This window comes from Heterodontus francisci, chromosome 36, assembly GCF_036365525.1.
Source record: "Heterodontus francisci isolate sHetFra1 chromosome 36, sHetFra1.hap1, whole genome shotgun sequence".
Taxonomy (NCBI): domain Eukaryota; kingdom Metazoa; phylum Chordata; class Chondrichthyes; order Heterodontiformes; family Heterodontidae; genus Heterodontus; species Heterodontus francisci.
Window position 1 is genome coordinate 34,631,595 of NC_090406.1, and position 21,708 is coordinate 34,653,302.

Below are 21,708 nucleotides of genomic sequence, written 5' to 3' on the forward strand. Positions count from 1 at the left end.
CAGGCAGTTTGCTTCTAGCTCACACCTTACCTTCCTTCACTTCGTAGTCCAACTCCATGGCTGGTACGGATCAGTAGTGAAGAACTTGGATAAATTGCAGCAGAACAGGGCAGCACCAGTGAACACAAAAAGTGCCAAGCACCCAAGGGGCTGGATGGCACTGGAATCCAGAGTGTGCTCCAGTCAAGACACATATGAGAAGCGTTCAGAAAACTATCGTTATTGTAAGCTGTCAGTCCAGGCTCGCCCTGCCCAGTCCTCCTCCCTGGCTGACGACAGACACTCTTTCAGGTCCAACCAGGCGGACAGCTGCAAAACATTCTTCCCACTTTGATATGATCACCACTTGGTGCGGGGTGGTGAGGGGTGGGGGGAACTGAAAAGAAAACAAGTAAACACACAGACCTCACAAACTTGACATTAGAATTTCTGCTTTTATTTGGTCTGATGCAATTGTACATAACAGCAAAAACAGAAAATGCTGCAAATACCCTGCAAGTCTGTCAGAATTTGTACAAAGGAAGCTTACTGTTTTGGAGGTAGACCCTTCCTCAGAACACAGGAAGGGCCACACCCAAAATGTTAGCGAGTTTTCTCTTTGCGCTGATGGATTAACAGCGTATTTCCAGCATTTCCTGTTTTCCTTTGTGTGCCAAGTGTAAAGAAAACGGTTTACAATTTGACTGCACACAGTGCAAAGAGGAAATCCCTCTCCTGCTTCCTGAACCCACACGCACCAGAAGGTTCCAGGTTCAATTCCCACTTTAGTCTGAGTTAGCTGGTTTAAACTTGGGCTTCTGCAATTAATTTCAGACCCCCTCTGACAACAGGGTAATGGGAAGCAGAAATCAATCAAGTTCCTGCACCTGATACCTCAATAGTTAAATACATCATTTGCTGTAGTACTGAGGCACACACACGCACACTAACTTGTTTATTATGTTAAAGGTGCTATATAAATACATCACAAGGTGCTTTACAGGAGCCAGAAAAGACATTATTAGGGTAGCTGGCCAAAAGCTTGATCAAAGAGGTAGGTATAAGGAGTACCTTAAAAGGAGAAAATGAGAAAGTGGAGAGGTTTAGGGAGGGAATTCCAGAGCTTGGGGCCTTAGCAGCAGAAGGCAAAGTCACCAATGGTGGAGCAATTAAAATCAGGGATGTTCAAGAGGCCAGAATTAGAGGAGAGCAGATAGGGATATCTCAGATATTTGGGAGGGTTTTGGGGCTGGAAGAGATTACAGAGAGATAGGGAGGGATGAGGTCACAGTGATTTGAAAAGAAGGATGAGAAATCTTTAAATTAAGGCGTTGTTTGACCGGGGGCCAATGCAGGTCAGCGAGTATAGTGGGGATGAGTGAATAGGACTTGGTGCAAACATGGACACATGCAGGAGTGTTTTAGATGACCTCAAGTTTACAGAGGGTAGAGTGTGGGAGGCTGGCCAGGAGTCCATTGGAATAAGTCAAGTCTAGAAGTAACAAAGGCATGGATGAGGGTTTCAGCAGCAGCTGAGCGAAGGCAGGAGCAGTTGGACAATGTTAGAAAGATGGAAATAAGTGATCTTAGTGATGGTATGGATATGTGGGTGGAAGCTCAATTATGACACCAAGGGCAGAATTTTCCCTGCAGGCCTCTGAACCCTGCCATCAGGCTCAAGTGTGGGTCAGAAGTCGCACTGTGTGGGGAAAATGTTACTCATTGTGATTTTCTCCAGGGCAGCCAATTAATGGACAGAGAGCAGGCTCTTGAAGCTGGAGGGCCAATCAGAGGCCTTCCAGCTTGAAAGCAGCAGCAGGCTGCAATGGAAGATAAGTAAGGGAGAGGGTGCTTCAAAATAGAGGTGCCTTCTCTCCAGCTTTTTAAAATTTTAAAAATGGCTTTTGTAGCCAGGCCACCACTGGGGGGGGGGGGGGGGGGGGGGGGGGGGGAGGGGAAGGAGGGGAGGAAAATCACTCTGCACTGTGGCCTGGGGCTGCTGCAGCATCCAGCCTGCCTGGAGCACTGGCCTCTTAGTCTGCCACTGGGAGGTCCCCACCACGTCTGGGAACTGCAAAATCCTAGTCAGCCTCCTTTAATTGGCTTTAAGTGGCTATTAATGACCTTAAATCGGCTACCTGTCGCATGTGGGTGGATAGCCCTGCCAAACCCCAGGGGCAGGATGAAGCAGAGGAATTGGGACACAGGCTGGTGGCACTATTTTTAGTGCCCACCTGCCTTTGACCCCGGCTCCAGCGAGGCCTAGAAATCAAGTCCCTAGGTTGCGAACAGTCTGATTCAGCCTCAGACAGTTGCCAGGGAGAGGGATATCGTTTGTGTTGGGGACCAAATACAATGGTTTTGGTCTTCCCAATGTTTAATCGGAGGAAATTTCTGCTCATCCAGTACTGGATACCTGATAAGCAGGTAGTGAGGTAAAGCTGGATGTTGTCAGCATACATGTGAAAACTAATGCTATATTTTCGGATGTCGCTGAGGGGCAACATATAGATGAGAAAAAAGGAGGAGACCAAGGATATATCCTTGGAGGACACCAGATGTAGTGGTGCTGGAGGGGGAAAAAGAGAAAATCATTGCAAGTGATGTTCTGGCTATGATTAGCTTGGTAAGAATGGAATCAGGTGAGTAGTCCCACCCATCTGGATGATAGTGGAGAGGTGTTGGAGGAGGATGGTGTGACCAACCGTGTCAAAGGTTGTAGACAGTCAAGAAGGATGAGGAGGGAAAGTTTATCTTTGTCATAGTCGCATAGGATGTAATTTGTGACTTTAATAAGCCGTTTCGGTACAGTGGCAGGGCAGATATTAGATTGGAGGGATTCAAACATGGAGTTCTGGGAAAGATGGATTTGGGAGATTGCCACGCACTCAAGGACTTGAGAGGAAAATGGGTTGGAGATTGGATGGATGTTTGCAAGGACGGTGGGGTCATTGTTTTTTTTTTGAGGAGAGGGGTGATGATGGCAGATTTAAAAGGAGAGGGGGACAACACCTGAAGAGAGCAAAAGCAGAGCAGAAAGTGTCTGGTTTCATCCTTGTTTGGGTTGACTTATCTGACCTTGAACAGGGATTATTTGCAACAACTGCACAAAGTATCCTGGGCCAGGAAGGAGTAGGGTTTCTAGGGTGCCTGCATGGGATCACTATCCTATATCCTGTGCTTGAACGTGTGCACGGCCATATATGCACATGTACACATGCCCACCCAATGAGAACAATTCTGTGGTTGAGTATCTTGCTGATATTTGCTGTCTAGGGTCAGACAATCAGAAGTTCCGATTGGGAAAGGTAACGAACAACTGCCAATGTCAAAGTGTACCCCAGCAAGGCAGTACCTTCAGTAGGGAATTGGAGAAAATGGAGGATAAAAGGACAGTTTTAACTATTGTTACTGTTCTTAATCAGGACTACAATGATAATCACTCACTAGCTATGTTGCAGCCACAATATCTACACAGAAATTTGGTTGAAGGTACTCTCAGGAATGCTGCACCCTTCAGTGACAGGACATGGATTACACCTGCAATTCCTCCACACTGAGCTGTTTAACTCAAATGTTCCAAACGTTTGACAGTTGTTGAGGAAGCTAGGCACTCAGACAGGAGGACACCACAGGGCAAATGCTTCCATTAGACCTATAGCCCTATGGTTCCAACAGAGCCCTGCCATTTGAACTTACAGAAGCTGGGTTAGGACTGCTTTCATTGCTTTGCTTTTTTCTTGCGTATCAGCTGTGGCTCAGATGGTAGCACTCTCGCTTCTGAAGTTAGAAGGTTATGGGCTCAAGTCCCACTTCAGGACTTGAGCATAAAAATCAAAGCTAACAGCAGAGAATGGGTGTTAAGAGCTGCCCTCTTTTGCATGAGATATTCAACCGAGGCTCCGTCTGCCCTCAAGTGGATGTAAGAGATCCCACGGCACTATTTCGAAGAAGAGCAAGGTGTACTGACCAATATTTACTCCTCAATCAACATCCCAAAAATAGATTACCTGCTCATTATCACATTGCTGTTTGTGGTAGTTTGCAGTGCACAGATTGGATTGCCACGTTTCCTGCATAACAAAAAGTAAGGTGCTTTGGGACAGCATGTGGTCATAAAAGGCACGATATGAATGCAAGTCTTTCTTTTTCATTTTAAAGCAAGAGAGAGAGGTAAACACATTGAACGTCAACTCTAGCAATAGCTCAAGCCCAGGAGACCATACACAGTTATTCTTTGTCCAGGGCCTCAGGGGAAGGGATGGTGGACCATAAGTGCCCCAAGGCCATGTTAGAAGTAGAGGCGAGACATGACAATTCAGAATCATAGAATTGTTACAGCACAGAAAGAGGCCATTCGGCCCATCATGTCTCCAAAAGAGCAATTTACCTACTGCCACTCCGCCGCCTTCGCCCCTGCACATTCTTCCTTTTCTGCTAACAATCCAATTCCCTCTTGAATGCCTCAATTGAATCTACCTCCACCACACTCTCAGGTCAGTGCATTCCAGATCCTAACCACTTGCTGTGTGAAAAAGTTTTTCATGTCACCATTGTTTCTTTTGTCAATTACCTTATATCCGTGCCATCTTGTTTTCGATTATTCCACCAAGGGGAACAGTTTTTCCCTATCTACCCTGTCCAGACCCCTCATGATTTTGAACACCTCTATCAGATCTCCTCTGAACTTTCTCTTCTCCAAGGAAAACAGTCCCAACTTCTCCAATCTGTCCACGGAACTGAAGTTCCTCAAGTCTGGAACCATTCTCATGAATCTTTTCTGCACTCTCTCTAATGCCTTCACATCTCTCCTAAAGTGTGGTGTCCAGAACTGCACACCATACTCCAGTGGAGGCTGAACTAGTGTTCTATACAAGTTTAACAGGGTATCATAGGAAATAGGAGCAGGAGTAGGCCATTTGGCCTGTCGAGCTTGCACCAAACAGATCATGGTAGATCATCTACCTCTATGCCATTTTGCCCCACTATTCCCACATCCCTTGATGCCGTTAGTATTCAGAAATCTATCGATTTCTGTTTTGAACATGCTCAATGATTGAGTTTCTACAGCCCTCTGGGGTAGAGAATTCCACAGATCCACCACCCTCAGAGTAAAGAAATTTCTCCTCATCTCCACCTTAAATGGCCTGCCCCTTATTCTGAGACTGTGTCCCCTTGTTATAGACTCTCCAGACAGAGGAAACATCCTATCCACATCTACCCTCTCACGCCCTGTAAGAATTTTGTAAGTTTCAATAAGATCACCTCTTATTCTTTGAGACTCTAGAGAATACAGGCCCAGTTTCTACAATCTCCCCTCAGGACAATCCTGCCATCCCAGGGATTAGTCGGGTGAACCTCCATTGCACTTCCTCGATGGCAAGTATATCCTTCCTTAGATAAGGAGACCAAAACAGTACACAATACTCCAGGTGCAGTCTCACCAAGGCTCTATGTAACTGAAGCAATACATCTGTACTCATACTCAAATCTCCTTGCCAACATACCATTTGCCTTCTTAATTGCTTGCTGCATCGGCATACTAGCTTTTAGTGACTCATGAACAAGGGCACCCAGGTCTCTTTGAACATCAACACTTTGCAACCTCTCACCATTTAAGAAAAACTCTGCCTTTGTTTTTTGTACCAAAGTGGATCACTTTACACTTATTCACATTATATTCCATCTGCCATGTTCTTGCCCATTCACTTAACCTGTTTGAAGCCTCCTTGCATCCTCCTGACAACTTACATTCCCTCCTACCTGTGTGTCACCTGCAAATTTGGAAATGTTATAATTGGTCCATATCCAATTCATTTATATAGATTATTAACAGATGTGGCCCAAGCTGATCTTTGCAGTACCCCACTAGTAACAGCCTGCCATCCTGAGAATGATCCATTTATTCCGACTCTCTGCTTTCTGTCTCTTAACCAATTCTCAATCCATTGCAGTATAATCCCATGTGCTCTGATTTTGTGTGGGACCTTCTGAAAATCCAAATACACCACATCCACTTTATGCTACAAGTAACATCCTCAAAAACTACAACAGGTTTGTCAAACATGATTTCCCGTTCACAAATCCATGCTGACGCTGCCCAATCCTATCATTATTATCCAAGTATCCAGTTATTACATCCTTTAGGTTCTAACATTTTCCCTACTACTGACGTCAAACGAACAGATTTGTGGTTCTCAGCTTTTTCTCTCGCTCCCTTCTTAAATAGTAGGGTTACATTTGCTACTTTCCCGTCTGCAGAAACCCTTCCAGAATCTATAGAATTTTGAAAGATAACCACCAGTATATCCACTATCTCTATAGCTACCTCCTTCAATACTCTGGGATGTTGCTCATCTGGTTCAGGGGATTGATCAACTTTCAATCCAATTAATTTTGGAGTACTACCTCTTTATTGATACTAATTACTTTCAGTTCCTCATTTTTACAAGTTCCTTGGTTCCCTAGTATTTCTGGGAGATTTTCTGTGTCTTCCTCCCTGAAGACAGACAAAGTAATTGTTTAGCCTCTGTCATTTCCTCATTCTCCACCACAAATGCTCCTGTCTCTGCCTGCAATGGACCCACATTTGTCCTTGCTAATCATTTCCTTTTCACAAACCTAAAGAAGTTTTTACAGGGCACCTTTATGTTTCTAGCTAGCTTACATTCATAATCTCTTTTCCCTTTCTTTATCAGTTTCTTGGTCCTCCTTTGTTGGACTCTAAATTGCTCCCACTCCTTAGGCTTACCACTTTTTCTGGCGACCTTATAAGCCACTTTCTTTGACCTAATGCAATTTTTAACTTGTTTTGTTAGCCATGGTTGATTCACCTTTCCTATTGGGGGGTTTTGTGTCTTAGAGTGTATATTTGTTGTAAACCATGTAATACCTCCTTAAATACTGGCCATTGCCTGTCTATCATCAAATCATTTAATGTATTTTCCCAATTCACCATAGCCAACTTGCCCCTCATACCTTCATAGTTTCCTTTGTTCAGATTGAAGACCCTAGTTTCAGAATGAACTATAATCGCTTTAAAACTTAATGTAGAATTCTATCATATTGTGGTCACTATTTCCTAATGGCTCCTTTACAGCAAGGTTATTAATTAGCCCTTTCTCATTGTATAATACTAAATCTAAAATGGCCCAATCCCTAGTTGGGTCATCAACATACTGCTCCAGAAACCCATCTCGAACACACTCCAGGAATTCATCCTCCACAGCACTAGTGCTAATTAGGTTTACCCAATCTATATATAAATTGAAGTCACCCATTATTACTGTATTGCCCATGCTACATGCATCTCTAATTTCCTGATTTATACCTGTGCCCAACATTACCACTACAGTTTGGTGGCCTATAAACAACTCCCAATGTTTGCTGCCCCTTGCTGTTTCTTAGCACTACACAAACTGATCTTACATCTTGTTCCTTCGATCAAAGATCCTCTCTCACTAATCTACTGATATGGTCCCTTATTAACAGCGCTACCCCGCCTCCTTTTCCCCTCCGCCTATCCCTCCTAAATGATGAATATCCCAGACTATGCAGTTCCCAGTCCTGGTCACCCTGTAACGGCAATTAAATCATACGCATTTACCTCTACCTGTGCTTTTAAATCATCTATCTTGTTGCGAATGCTGCATGCATTCAGATAGAGTGCCCTTAACTTTGTCTTAACATTATTTCTCATTCTGATCCTATTTGATGTTTGCCTTCGTCTCGTCTGCCTTCCAATTTTGCTTACTACTTCTCTACTTCCTGTTACCAGTTACAACCTAGAAGGACAAGGGCAGCAGATGCATGGGAACACTGCAAGTTCCCCTTCAAGACACACACCATCCTGACTTGGAACTGTATTGCCGTTCCTTCGCTGTCACTGGTTCAAAACCCTGGAACTCCCTTCCCAACAGCACTGTGGGTGTACCTACACCCAAAGAACTGCAGCAGTTCAAAAAGGCAGCTCACCACCACCTTCTCAAGGGTGATTAGGGACAGACAATAAATGCTGGCCTAGCCAGTGATGCCCACATCACTCGAATAAAAAAACGTTTCGCTTCCTTCCAATCTGAACTCCCTCTTAGGTTCCCATCCCCGTGACAATTTAGTTAAAACCCTCCCCAACAGCACTAGCCAATCTCCCTGCGAGGATGTTAGTCCCAGTCCTGCTAAGGTGCAACCTAGCCATCTTGTACAGTTCCCACCTACCCCAAAACAAATCCAAATGCCTCTGAATTCTATGCCCTCCCTCCTGCACCAATTCTCCAGCTACGTGTTAAATTGCTTAATCCTCCTATTCCTACGCTCACTAGCACGTGGAACTGGGAGTAATCCTGAGATTACTGCTTTTGAGGTCCTACTTTTTAATTTTTTTCCTAACTCCTTAAACTCTGCTATCAGGACCTCATTCCTCTTCTTACCCATGTCACTGGTACCAATGTGGACCATGACCTCTGGCTGTTCACCCTCCCCAAGAAGAATTTCTTGCAGCCACTCTGTGATGTCCTTGGCCCTGGCACTAGGGAGGCAACATATCATCTGGTGTCATGTCTGCGGTCGCAGAAATGCTTGTCTGTTCCTCTAACTAATGAATCCCCTATCACTATTGCCCTTCCACTCTTCTTTCTCCCCTGCCCCCCCCCCCACCCCCGGGGAGCTGAGCCACCCGTGGTGCCACAGACTTGGCTCTTGCTGCACTCCTCTGAAGAACCATCGCCCTCACCGGTATCCAAAATGGAAAAGAGCGGTTAGCAAGCGAGATTGACTCAGAACTCCTGCACTACCTGCCTGGCAGTCATCCATTCCCTCTCTACCTGCACATTCTTAACCTGTAGTGTGACCATCTCCCTAAACGTACTATCCACGTAGTTCTTTGCCTCATGGATGCACCACAGTGACTCCAGCTCAAGTTTCTGCAGCTGGTGACACTTCTTGCAGATGTGTTGGTCAAGGACACATGGTGTGACCACAACTTTTCATATACTACAGGAGACACATTCCACTAAGCTGAGCAGCACTGCCGTACCTGAGCTTTACAAACTAATTATTGTTAGTGTCTTTCTTTTTCTTTTGGGCCTCCTTATCTCGAGAGACAATGGATACGCGCCTGGAGGTGGTCAGTGGTTTGTGAAGCAGCGCCTGGAGTGGCTATAAAGGCCAATTCTGGAGTGACAGACTCTTCCACAGGTGCTGCAGAGAAATTTGTTTGTCGGGGCTGTTGGACAACGTATGCCAGCCAAGAGCGACGTCTCAATTCATTCCATCTTCGCTGCCTTCGGAGAATACTTGGCATCAGGTGGCAGGACTATATCTCCAACACAGAAGTCCTTGAAGCGGCCAACACCCCCAGCTTATACACACTACTGAGTCAGCGGCGCTTGAGATGGCTTGGCCATGTGAGCCGCATGGAAGATGGCAGGATCCCCAAAGACACATTGTACAACGAGCTCGCCACTGGTATCAGACCCACCGGCCGTCCATGTCTCCGCTATAAAGACGTCTGCAAACGCGACATGAAATCGTGTGACATTGATCACAAGTCGTGGGAGTCAGTTGCCAGCATTCGCCAGAGCTGGCGGGCAGCCATAAAGACAGGGCTAAATTGTGGCGAGTTGAAGAGACTTAGTAGTTAGTGTAATAAGTAGAATAACTTACCAGTTACTTGCCAATCAGCTTCTTCCCCTCTACCAAAGTAAGAAGCAAATAGTGGAGGCTGAAAATGCAGAAAAGAGACAAAGGAGCACCTTCTTCCCCTTGTCACTGAACTCCCTCAGATACCAACTCACAGCTTCACACTCTGTCCAAAAAGCACTTTCTAATTAGTAATACTAATAAATTACACCAACTAAAACCTTAGCAGTACTAACCTTATCATTTATAAAAGGTATCTATTTGAGGCTTAAAATTTTTTTCCTAATTTTCCAGCTATTTACAGGCACTCTAACAGCTGTTACCAACCAATTATCTTACAGTTTTCCCGTGATGTCACCGTTAGGTTTTTTCCCCCAAACTCTTCAAACCTGGAGCGTGCAGACTTCCAGCCACAGCCACAGCCTGCCTCTCCGGTCTTCCAGGTTAAGTGTGGGCCTCGAGCCTCAGACTGGATTTATACTCTCCTTCTCCGGTTGCGATTCCTCCCAGGTCCACTGCCTCCCTAGTCTTCCATACAGAACTTCCATACTTTTGTACTCTATGCCCCTATTAATGAAGCCTAAGATACTGTAAGTTCTATTAACTGTTCTCTCAACCTGTCCTGTCACCTTCAATGATTTATGCACATATATACCCAGGTCCTTCTGCTCCTGCACCCCCTTTAGAATTGCCCATTTTATCTTTTATTGTCTCTCTGCGTTCTTCCTACCAAAATAAATCACTTCACGCTTCTCAGCATTAAATTTCATTTGTCACTTGTCCACCATTCTACCAACCTGTATATCCTTTTGAAGTTCTATACTATCCTCCTCACAGCTCACATTGTTTCCAAGTTTCGTATCATCCATAAATTTTGAAATGGTGCCCACACACTAAGGTTTAGGTCATTGATATGAATCAGGAACAGCAAGGGTCCCAACACTGACCTTTGGGGAGCTCCTGTCCAAAAAACATCCATTAATCACTATTCTCTGTTTTCTTTCACTCAGCCAATTTCATATCCAAGTTGCTACTGTCCTTTATATTCCATGAGCTATAACTTTGCTCACAAGTCTGTTGTGCAGCACTTTATCAATTGCTTTTTGGAAGTATTGCATTCCTTACAATAAATGGCACTCTTTCGAAGGCAGCAGTTGCAGCACAGTTTTTCCATCTAGGTGAATATCACCTATGACATGTTAGAAAGGGAGAGAGTTGGATAGACATCCATGTCTCTGAGGCATTTCTTGTTCTGGCTTTTAAAGCTATTTGAAGGCAAGCCTGGGAGTACGAATTATGTGAAGGATTTTTCCTCCCTGACATCATGAAGTTTTACCCCAGCCCAGGGACATATGAACAAGAGGAGGCCATTTAGCCCCTCGAGCCTGCTCCACCATTCAACAAAATCTTGGTTGATCTGCAACCATATATCCACCTTTGCCCCAAACCCCTTAATGCCTTTGGATAACAATCTATCAATCTGAGATGTAAAATTAAGAAATCTAGCACCAATTGCCATTTGTGGAAGAGAGTTCCAAACTTCTAACACCTTTTGTATGTAGGTGTGATTCTGAATTTCACTCCTGAAAGGCCTTGCTCTAATCTTTAGCCTGTGCCCCCTCATCCGCAACCAACAGAAATAGTTTCTCGTTATCTATCTGTTCCCCTCAATATCCTGTAAACTTGGATCAAATCAGCCCTTAACCTTCTAAATTCCAGGGAATATAACCCTAGTTTGTGTATTCTCACCTTGTAATTTAACCCTTGGAGTCCAGGTATCATTCTGGTAAACCTATCCTGGACTCCTTCCAAGGCCACTATATCCTTTCTAATGTACAGTACCCAGAACTGGTCACTGTACACTGTGCTCTAACCAGGGTTTTGTATGGCTTAAATAGATGAGCTGTAGTTAGCGCTCCCAATTGCCTTTCCAGAAGTACAGACAGATGAACAATTCATTGTGCTCCCCCAACCCCACACTTCCTCTCTTTCCAACACCGGTTAATGAGTAAGATAAAAACTTGAATGGTAACAATGGCTGGCTCCAATGTATAGGAGTTATATTATTCATACTGCTCCCCTAGAGCATACAGTCAAGACTGAACTACCTAATTGGATTGAGAGAAGTTTAATTTTTACATTTCTGTATCAGTATAGAATATATAGGAATTAACCTGTGAGTGGTGGAGAATTGGTAGTATTATTTTAAGTGATAAAACCATATAGAGTGACTATGAGCAGCACTCCAACTCACTCTTACCCTTCGACAAGAGTGTTCAAGCTTTTACTGTTCAGGGGCCTCCAAAGATGCAGATCAACTTAAACCCCTGTCCTCAGCAGTTTGCATGTATCTGAAGTTGTTGCAACAAACACATCAGTGTTCTGATTTAGCATTTATCCCCAGTGAGGTAACAGCATTAAGAACATCTTGTTCAAAGCCTCTAGATCCACAAAATTTAAAGCAGAAAATCAGTGAGTAAGAAACACAAGCTCAAAGTGGAAATAGGACACCGTGAGCTAGGGAGAGGCAGGAGAAGTAGTCACAATATCCATTCCTGATCACTACCCGAAGGAAAGCATCAACACGGTTAAACAGTTAGTCAATATTTTCTTTTATTTGCTGTTGGGATGTGGGCTTCGCTGACTAGGCCAGCATTTATTGTCCATCCCCAATTGCCCTTGAGAAGGTGATTGTGAGCTGCCTTCTTGAACCGCTGCAATTCATGTGCTGTAGGTACACCAACATAGGAACAGGAGTAGACCATTCGGCCCATCAAGCCTGCCCCACCATTCAATAGGATCATGGCTGATCTTCCACTTCAATGCCTTTTTCCCATACTATCCTCATATTCCCTTATGTCATTTGTATTTAGAAATCAGTCAATCTCTGCTTTAAACATACTCAATGACTGAACTTCCACAGCCCTCTGGTGTAGAGAATTCCAAAGATTCACAACCCTCTGAGTAAAGAAATTTCTCCTCATCTCTGTCCCAAGTGGTTTCCCCCTTATTTTGAAATTGTATCCCCTGGTTCTAGACTCCTCAACCAGGGGAAACATCTCAGCTGCATCTACCCAGTCTATCCCTTTAAATATTTTGTAGGTTTCAATGAGATCATCTCATTCTTTGAAACTCTAGAGAATACAGGCCCAGCTTCCCCAAACAGTGCTGTTAGGAAGAAGTTCCAGGATTTTTACCTAGCAACAGCAAAGGAATGGCACAAAATATAAACAGATAGCAAAAGCTTTGATAAGTATATAAAAGGGAAGAGAGCAGCTAAAGTGAATGTTGGTCCCTTGGAGGATTAGACTGGGGAATTAATGGTGTGGAACACAGAAATGGCAGAGACATGAAATTAGTATTTGGCCTCAGTTTTCACAGTGGAGGACACTAGTACCATCCCAATAGTAACAAGAAATGCCGAGGTTATAGGAAGGGAGGAACTTAGAACAATCACCACCACTAGGGAAAAAGTACTGAGCAAACTATTGTGATTGAAGTCAGACAAGTCCCCAGGGCCTGATGGCCTACATCCTAGGGTCTTAAAGGAAGTGGCAGCAGAGATAGTGGATCTGTTGGTTATAATATTCCAAAATTCCCTGGATGCGGGAAAGGTTCCAGTGGACTGGAAAATGCCAATATAACGCCCTTGTTCAAAAAGGGAGGGAGGCAGAAAGTAGGAAACTATAGACCAGTTAGTTTAACATCTGTCATTGGGAAATTGTTAGAATCCATTATTAAGATCATAATAAGATCATAAGAACTAGGAGCAGGAGTAGGCCATCCGGCCCCTCGAGCCTGCTCCGCCATTCAATAAGATCATGGCTGATCTTTTCGTGGACTCAGATCCACTTACCCGCGCTCTCACTGTATCCCTCAATTCCTTTATTGTTCAAAAAGATATCTACCTTAGCTTTAAAAACGTTTACTGAAGAAGCGTCAACTACTTCACTGGGCAAGGAATTCCATAGATTAACAACCCTCTGGGTGAAGAAGTTCCTTCTTAATTCAGTCCTAAATCTGCTCCCTCTAATCTTGAGGCTATGCCCTCTTGTCCTAGCTTCACCTGCCAGTGGAAACATCCTCTCTACTTGTATCTTATCTATTCCCTTCATGATTTTATATGTTTCTAGAAGATCCCCCCTCATTCTTCTGAATTCCAATGAATATAATCCCAATCAACTCAGTCTCTCCTCATAAGCCAACCCTCTCAACTCCAGAATCAACCTAGTGAACCTCCTCTGCACCCTCTCCAGTGCCAGTACATCCTTTCTCAAGTAAGGAGACCAAAACTGCACACAGTACTCCAGGTGTGGCCTCACCAGTACCTTATACAGCTGCAACATAACCTCTTTGCTTTTAAACTCAATCCCTTTAGCAATGAAGGACAAAATTCCACTTGCCTTCCTAATTATTTGCTGTACCTGCAGACCAACCTTCTGCGATTCATGCACAAGGACACCCAGGTCCCTCTGCATAGCAGCATGCTGCAACTTTTTACCATTCAAGTAATAATCCTTTTTACTGTTACTCCTACCAAAATGAATGACTTCACATTTATTAGCATTGTATTCCATCTGGCAGACCTTTGCCCACTCACTCAATGTATCCATGTTCCTCTGCAAAGTTTCACAGTCATCTGCACACTTTGCTCTGCCACTCATCTTAGTGTCATCTGCAAACTTTGACACCCTACACGTGGTCCCCAACTCCAAATCATCTATATAAATTGTAAATAATTGCGGTCCCAACACCGATCCCTGAGGCACACCACTAGTGACTGATTGCCAACCAGAATAGCACTCATTTATCCCCACTCTCTGCTTCCTGTTAGTCAACCAATCCTCTATCCATGCTAATACTTTACCCCCAACGCCATGCATCCTTATCTTATGCAGCAGCCTCTTGTGCGGCACCTTGTTGAAGGCCTTTTGGAAATCTAGGTACACCACATCCACTGGGTCCCCATTGTCCACCTTGCTCGTAATGTCATCATAGAATTCCAAAAGATTTGTCAAGCATGACCTGCCCTTCATGAACCCATGCTGAGTCTACCCAACGGGACAATTTCTATCGAGATGCCCTGCTATTTCTTCCTTGATAATAGACTCGAGCATCTTCCCCACTACAGAGGTTAAGCTAACCGGTCTATAATTCCCCATCTTTTGTCTACCTCCCTTTTTAAACAGTGGCGTCACATCTGCTGTTTTCCAATCTGCTGGGACTGCCCCAGAGTCCAGCGAATTTTGGAAAATTACCACCAGTGCACCTGCTATTTCTCCCGCCATCTCTTTTAGTACCCTGGGATGCATTCCATCAGGGCCAGGAGACCTATCAATCCTTAGCTCCATTAGCTTGCCCAACACTACCTCTTCCGTAATAATGATTGTTTCCAGGTCCTCACCTACGTTCGTTTGTCAATTACTGGCATGTTATTAATGTCCTCCACTGTGAAGACCGATACAAAATACCTGTTCAATGCCTCGGCCATTTCATCATACCCCATAACTAAATTCCCCTTCTCATCCTCTAAAGAACCAACGTTTACTTTAGCTACTCTTTATCGTTTTATATATTTATAGAAACTTTTGCTATCTGTCTTTATATTCTGTGCTAGTTTTTTCTCATGTTCTATTACTTTTCTTTATAGCTCTTTTTGTGGCTTTCTGTTGACCTTTAAAGTTTTCCCAATCTTCTAGTTTCATGCTGTTTTTGGCCACTTTGTATGCCTTCTTTCAATTTGATAGCCTCCCTTATTTCCTTAGACACCCATGGCAGATTATCCCTTTTCTTCCAGTCCTTCCTTTTCACTGGAATATACTTTTGCTGAACACTTTGAAAAATTGCTTTGAAAGTCCTCCACTGCTCGTCAACTGTCCCACCATAAAATTTTGTTTCCAGTCCACTTTAGCCAAGTCCTCCCTCATTCTATTGTAGTCCCCCTTGTTCAAGCGCAGGACCCTGGTATTGGATTTTATCTTCACACTCTCCATCTGTATTCTAAATTCAACCATACTGTGATCACTCCTTCCAAGAGCATCCCTAACCATGAAGTCATTAATTATTCCTGTCTCATTACATAGGACTAGATCTAGGATAGCTTGCTCCCTCGTCGGTTCCATTACATACGGTTCAAGAAAACTATCACTGATACACTCAACGAACTCCTCCTCAAGGCTACCCTGACTGAGCTGGTTTGACCAATCTACATGTAGATTAAAATCCCCCATGATAATTGCCCTACCATTTTTACAGGCATTAGTTATTTCATTGTTTATTGCCCGCCCCAATGTGATATTATTTGGTGGCCTATAGACTACGCCTATCAATGACTTTTTCTTCTTAGAGTTTCTAATTTCCACCCAAATGGAGGAAGTAATAACAGGACATTTAGAAAGTCAAAACGCAATCCATCAGAGTCAGCATGGTTTTATGAAGGGTAAATTGTGTTTGACTAATTTGCTAGAGTTCTTCGAAGATGTAACAAGTGGATAATGGGGATTCTGTAGATGTAGTACATCTGGACTTCCAGAAGGCATTTGATAAGGTGCCACACAAAAAGTTAATACACAAGGTAAGATCACATGGGGTTAGGGGCAATTTATTAGCTTGGATAGAGGATTGGCTAACCAACAGAAAACAGAGTCGGGATAAATGGGTCCTTTTTTGGTTGGCAAGCTGCAACTAGTGGGGTGCCACAGAGTTTGGTCCTCCGGCCCCAACTATTTACAATCTATATTAATGACTTGGATGCAGGGATAGAAGGTACTATAGCCAAATTTGCAGATGACACTAAATAGGTGGGATAGTAAGTTGCAATAAAGAAATAAGAAATTTATAAATGGATATGGATAGGTCAGGTGAATGGGCCAAAATTTGGCAGATGGAATTTAACGTGGATAAGTGTGAGGTTATCCATTTTGGTCAAAAGAATAGAAAGGCAAATTATCTAAATGGAGAGAAACCTAGCCTCTGACCTGCTCTTGTAGCCACAATGTGTGTGTGGCTGGTCCAGTTCAGTTTCTGATCAATGGCAACCCACAGGATGTTGATAGTGGGGTATTCAGCGATTGTAATGCCATTGAACATCAAGGGGAGATGAAATAAAAACAAAAAGTGCTGGAAATACTCAGCAGGTCTGGCAGCAACTGTGGAGAGTGAAGCAGAGTTAACATTTCAGGTCTGTGACCTTTCATCAGAACTCCAGAAGTCCAACCGTCGGAGCACCCCTTCCATCACTTTGCCGATGATAAAGAGTAGACCGATAAGGCGGTAATTGGCCGGGTTGGATTTGTCCTGCTTTTTGTGGACAGGACATACCTGTGCAATCTTCGACATTGTCAGGTAGATGCCAGTGTTGTAGCTGTACTGAGACAGCTTGGCTAGGGGTACAGCTACTTCCTGAGCACAAGTCTTCAGTACTATTGCTGGAATGTTGTCAGGGCCCACAGCCTTTGCAGTATACAGTGCCTTCAGCCATTTCTTAATATCATGTGGAGTGAATCGGATTGGCTGAAGATGGGCATCTACAATGCTGAGGACCTCAGTAGGAGGCCGAGATGGATCATCCACTCGGCGCTTCTGGTAGAAGATGGATGCAACTGCTTCAGTCTCGTCTTCATCTCGTTGCTGATGCTCATGCACAATAATTGATTAAAACCAGAGATGGAGTATGCAATGGAAAATCCTGGTACGAAGGGAATGCTGGACTATCGAGGGGGGCATCTTTTGGATTAGAAATTAAACCAAGTCACTTTCCGAAGAAGGGCAGAGGTGCTTTCCTAGTGTTCCGGCCAACCTTATTGATTTCATTCCTGTTTGTGGGAACTTGCTGTTATGACCGAGGCAGGAGGAGTACACAACTTTTTCTAGTTCCATGTCTCCACAGGTCACAACATATATTTAAATGTTTACCCAGTTATCAATACGGTCAATCATAGACTCTATTTTTACCCAGAATAAAACACATCAACGAGGTTTCTTTAATAAACAACAAAATTATCTGTTTATGATAAAACAAGACATAATCAGTAATGAAGTAAAGCATTAACACTGAAATTAACATTGAAATATGAACGTTCCCTTTTTACCTCAGCCCCTCACATACGCGTTAATCGAAAAAAAAAAAGAGATTTAATTTTTAGAGCTCTGTTACAAAAAAAGACAAAAAATACTTTGGCCACATACTTGCTAACTCTTGAAGAAAAAAAAAAATGATATGGAAAGATGTCAATTGTCCCTTTTTGGTCTGGCATCCCAAATATGTGTAGATGGCTGTCACTTGGATCTTTCCCTAGAGCAATTCGTTCAGGCGGCACGAGGATTTATCCAGCAGGTATTTCCAGTATCTCAGGAGAAATGCTGCAACAGGGGTTTCAAGCAGGACTTTCAGGTCGAATGTAGCATCAATTTCTCTATTTCTTACACTTGCTTCTAAGAGCCTCACAAAGAGATGGAAAAGTTGGCAGGCTTTTCAAAGAGAAGGAAAATGACTGAGCTGGGGAGGCTGCTCTCCTGGCTGGTTTTTAAACTCCAACTCAAAACACTCTCCATACCCCAACTGCCTGTCCAAAGTAAAACAATATCTCAAGAGTCAAGCCTCTTGACCCCTATAAATCTTCACCTGTCACTTCACTGTAAACATCTTCCCCAAGTCAAAAAGGCCCTCTACTGGGCAATTATCTGAAGACAGGAACTTCCAGTAAGGTTTGTTTACAAATCAAGTCCAAAAGTCCTTACGATGACCTCTTTTTAAAAAAAAAGTTCTAGCATCTATGGAATCCTTTTTTCAGTTTTAAAACACAAATCCTCAAAGTTTAACAACGGAAGTACTTTCATAACACAGTGCACAAATTAGCTGCCGTGTTCCCTACATTACAAATGATTATGTTTCAAACGTATTATATTAGCTGTAAAGTGCCCTGATATATGAAAGGCACTATATAAATGCAAGTTTTTCTTTTTACATCTTGTATTTTTACCTCTTTTCAAGTCCTGAAGTATCGGCTTATTCCTGTTCTCCAGCTTATATAGGTCACTCTGGACATCTGTGTCCAGATTTAGCTTTCTTATGATCAGCCTCGGCTGAGAATCCATTTCATCCCTGTCCTACCACCAACTGATTCTCCATTGCTGCCTCAGTGTTCTGCCGAAGCCTCTTTGCTCCTACTCTGTTTTATTGTAGCTGGTCGCTTTAGTACCAGTTCTTTTCATTCTGAAAATGGTCTAGTTATTTATGAAAGTTGCCATTATTGCTTTCACAGCAGATTGCTAGTGTCTTAATAGCATCCTTAATTTTCTTGATTCAGTGCTTTCCTTTCAAAATAACATAACATAAAAGTATATCATAGAACATTGCTTTGTGTCCTCTACCTTTGTGTATATAGGGAAGTCTAATGGCCAATATATTATTTCTCCCTACATTGCTCCCTATCATTTCTGGGTCCCTTCCTGACCCCTTCATAATTCCCTTATCAAGTTGTACTGCTGTAGCTCCAAGGAGCCACCGTTGAAGAAAAAAAGAAGGAACTTGCATTTATTTAGCACCTTCTACGACCTCTGGCCTCCCAAAGCATTGCAATGTAAGAATTTGGGCAGTCAATTTATGCGCAGCAAAGTCCCACAAACATTAATGAGATAATAAGCAGATAATCTCTTTTTAAAAAAAGGTGATGCTGGTTGATGGCTAAATGTTGGGCAGGACACTGGGGAGATTTTCTGCTGCACTTCTTTGACATTGTGACAACGGATCATTTACGCCCACCTGAGAAGGCAGATGGATGGTACCTCCGACAGTGCAGTTCTTCATCAGTATTGTACTAAAGTGTCAGTCTAGAATATGTGCTCATGTCTCTGGAGATAAGAGTGCTACCACTGAGCCATGCTGACACCTAAAGTTGCTTTGTAACGTACATAAAATTACTTGCTGAATGAGACAGAGTCAAATGGAGAATCCTTTAAAATTACAACTCCATAAAAACTCAACAAATTGTCATTCCCAGGTAACCACAGCAATCAAAGCCTTTGTAGCAAATTCTGTAACTTTTCCCCCTTCCCTCTAACGTAGGCTGCAACAGGCTGTAAACCAGTCTAACACTTGCCTGGAAGAATTAAAGTTGCTTACACTGGGACCAGAAGAATGTTAGTATTTCCTGTTCCTGTCTCTTGGGTCTCCTGCAGGTGGCAACGCCAATGTAAACTTCCTGAATTCAGCAAGTACTGCCCTGGGCCCAGTATAAACAAGTTACTATTGACCAGCATATTCATGCACCAGTAGGATTCTATATTCCTCTTTCAGTACATCCATCTTTCTTTGTTTTTGTTAAACTCACAACTTCCTCCTCTCCTTTTGCACAAGTACCGACACATAAAAGGGAATAGATCCTTAGGTACACCTTATCTGAGCAGTCACTCCTTATGCCAGAGGCTAGACAGAGTCAGCAGGGTTATCACAGCAGTCTCTGATCCTGTCCGAACATGCTGACAGACATTTCAGCAGAGGTCACTGGAATTTGCCCCATGCCCCCCACCCATCACGAGCCGAAGGTTGCTGAAGTCAAATGTCATATCGTCAAGGAGTGCAATTTGCCAACCATGTCATTACGGGATGATTATTCTGACCTATTTGGCAATAGCAAGGGTCAAATGTTGAACTGGATTGCAATGGTGTCAATTTATTGTTCAGTGTTTTTTGTTTTAACACCAGCTACAAAATTAAAAGTAGGTATATCTGGAAAATATTTATGTCCTAACAGATTAAAAATTGCAGTGTCATTGTTGCGTTATTTCATATCAATATATGAGAGAAAATGGCACTAAACCCAATTGACATTCATGCTCTTTGACATACTTGTGTAAGAAATTCATGCTGATCCACGATTTTCCCCAGGCACAATCCTCGCACTGTCAGCTACAAACCAAAAGTAAAGCCATCGGGGTTCAATGTGAGGAAAGTGGCTTTTTTGCTGTTTGACACATCACCTGAAAGCTCCGACAAATACTGACACACCCTATATTAACTTCTCAAAGACTATCTTAGCTACCAAAAGGAAAATGGAGGGGGTGAAATTGGTCTGCAGCAAAAGCACAAAAACAGGCCTGTAGTGAATCGACAGCAGATAGTTTCCAAGTTTCCATTGACTTAAAAAACATTGCCAAGATTTTTAATTTCAAACTAAGGTGAAAGTGACAGTGAGACTAGGAAATGAGTCTCCAAAAATAACGAACTATCATTCTGTGAACTTCAGTGGAAAGAAGATTGGCCATGATGAAAACGTCCATGGTGATTTTCTACGAGTCTGTTTCACACAGCTTGCGTAGAACAATTTCACCCCTGCCGAGTTTTTTTTAATTTAAAGAAATCTCATGATTATGCTTCCTGGGATCCTCTCAGACCTCATGGAATCCCAGTCGAAAACTCTTTTGTTGATCTGGTGAGCATCCTAATCCAAACAGGCTCTATTACACAGAGCGTGATGCGCATTGGAATGGTGAAATATGGCCTTTGTGGAGTATGGGCCATTGTATCCCTCCTTTTTTCTCATCCATTTAAAATCAAGCTTGGTGTTGATAACCTCTTAATTAATGAAATGAAGCAACACCACAATGGCCTTTCCTCAAATCATTAAACAAAACACTCAGGTCCAATAGCTCCAATTCAACAAAAGTATCAATGAGGAATGTGTTGGGCTTTCAAATGTACAATAGTGACTACATTTGAAATAAGAAATATGAACATAGCAATGCAGTCATGGAAATTTAGGAATGCACAATATTGTAACAACATATTGTAAAAAGTATAGTACACCATGATCTTTAAAATGCTTCCAAACTTGTGGAGCCAAACTACTGAAATGATATTAATAATAAATGATCCTACTTTGTTACAACTTATCTATTATTAAATGATACTACTTCAATTTCCTCATTTAATTCTGACCTCAGATTCAAGATATTGTGGTGCATTTGATCTTAATTGGTAGTTGTGAAACTTTTGGCTCCCTTAATAGATTTACTGAGAAACCCCCCCACCCCCCACCAGCAACACCCCCCCCCACCGCCCCCCAACCAACCCCACCTTCATTCCATGAGTGT

The 21,708-nt window shown here is 43.0% G+C and overlaps 1 protein-coding gene across 2 annotated transcripts in view; it reads right to left on the bottom strand.

Moving 5' to 3' along the window:
- Window positions 1-21,708, bottom strand: part of LOC137351744 (tumor necrosis factor alpha-induced protein 8-like protein 1) — a 67,412-nt gene that overhangs the window by 34,543 nt on the left and 11,161 nt on the right. The window contains exon 1 of one of the 2 annotated variants that reach the window (XM_068016530.1): window positions 31-374. The exons of the other annotated variant lie outside the window; for it this stretch is intronic. Coding sequence (XP_067872631.1) covers window positions 31-58 — 28 coding nt within the window. The 5' untranslated portion in view covers window positions 59-374. Of the gene's footprint in view, window positions 1-30; window positions 375-21,708 lie in introns of those variants that run through there. 2 annotated transcript variants of the gene reach the window in all.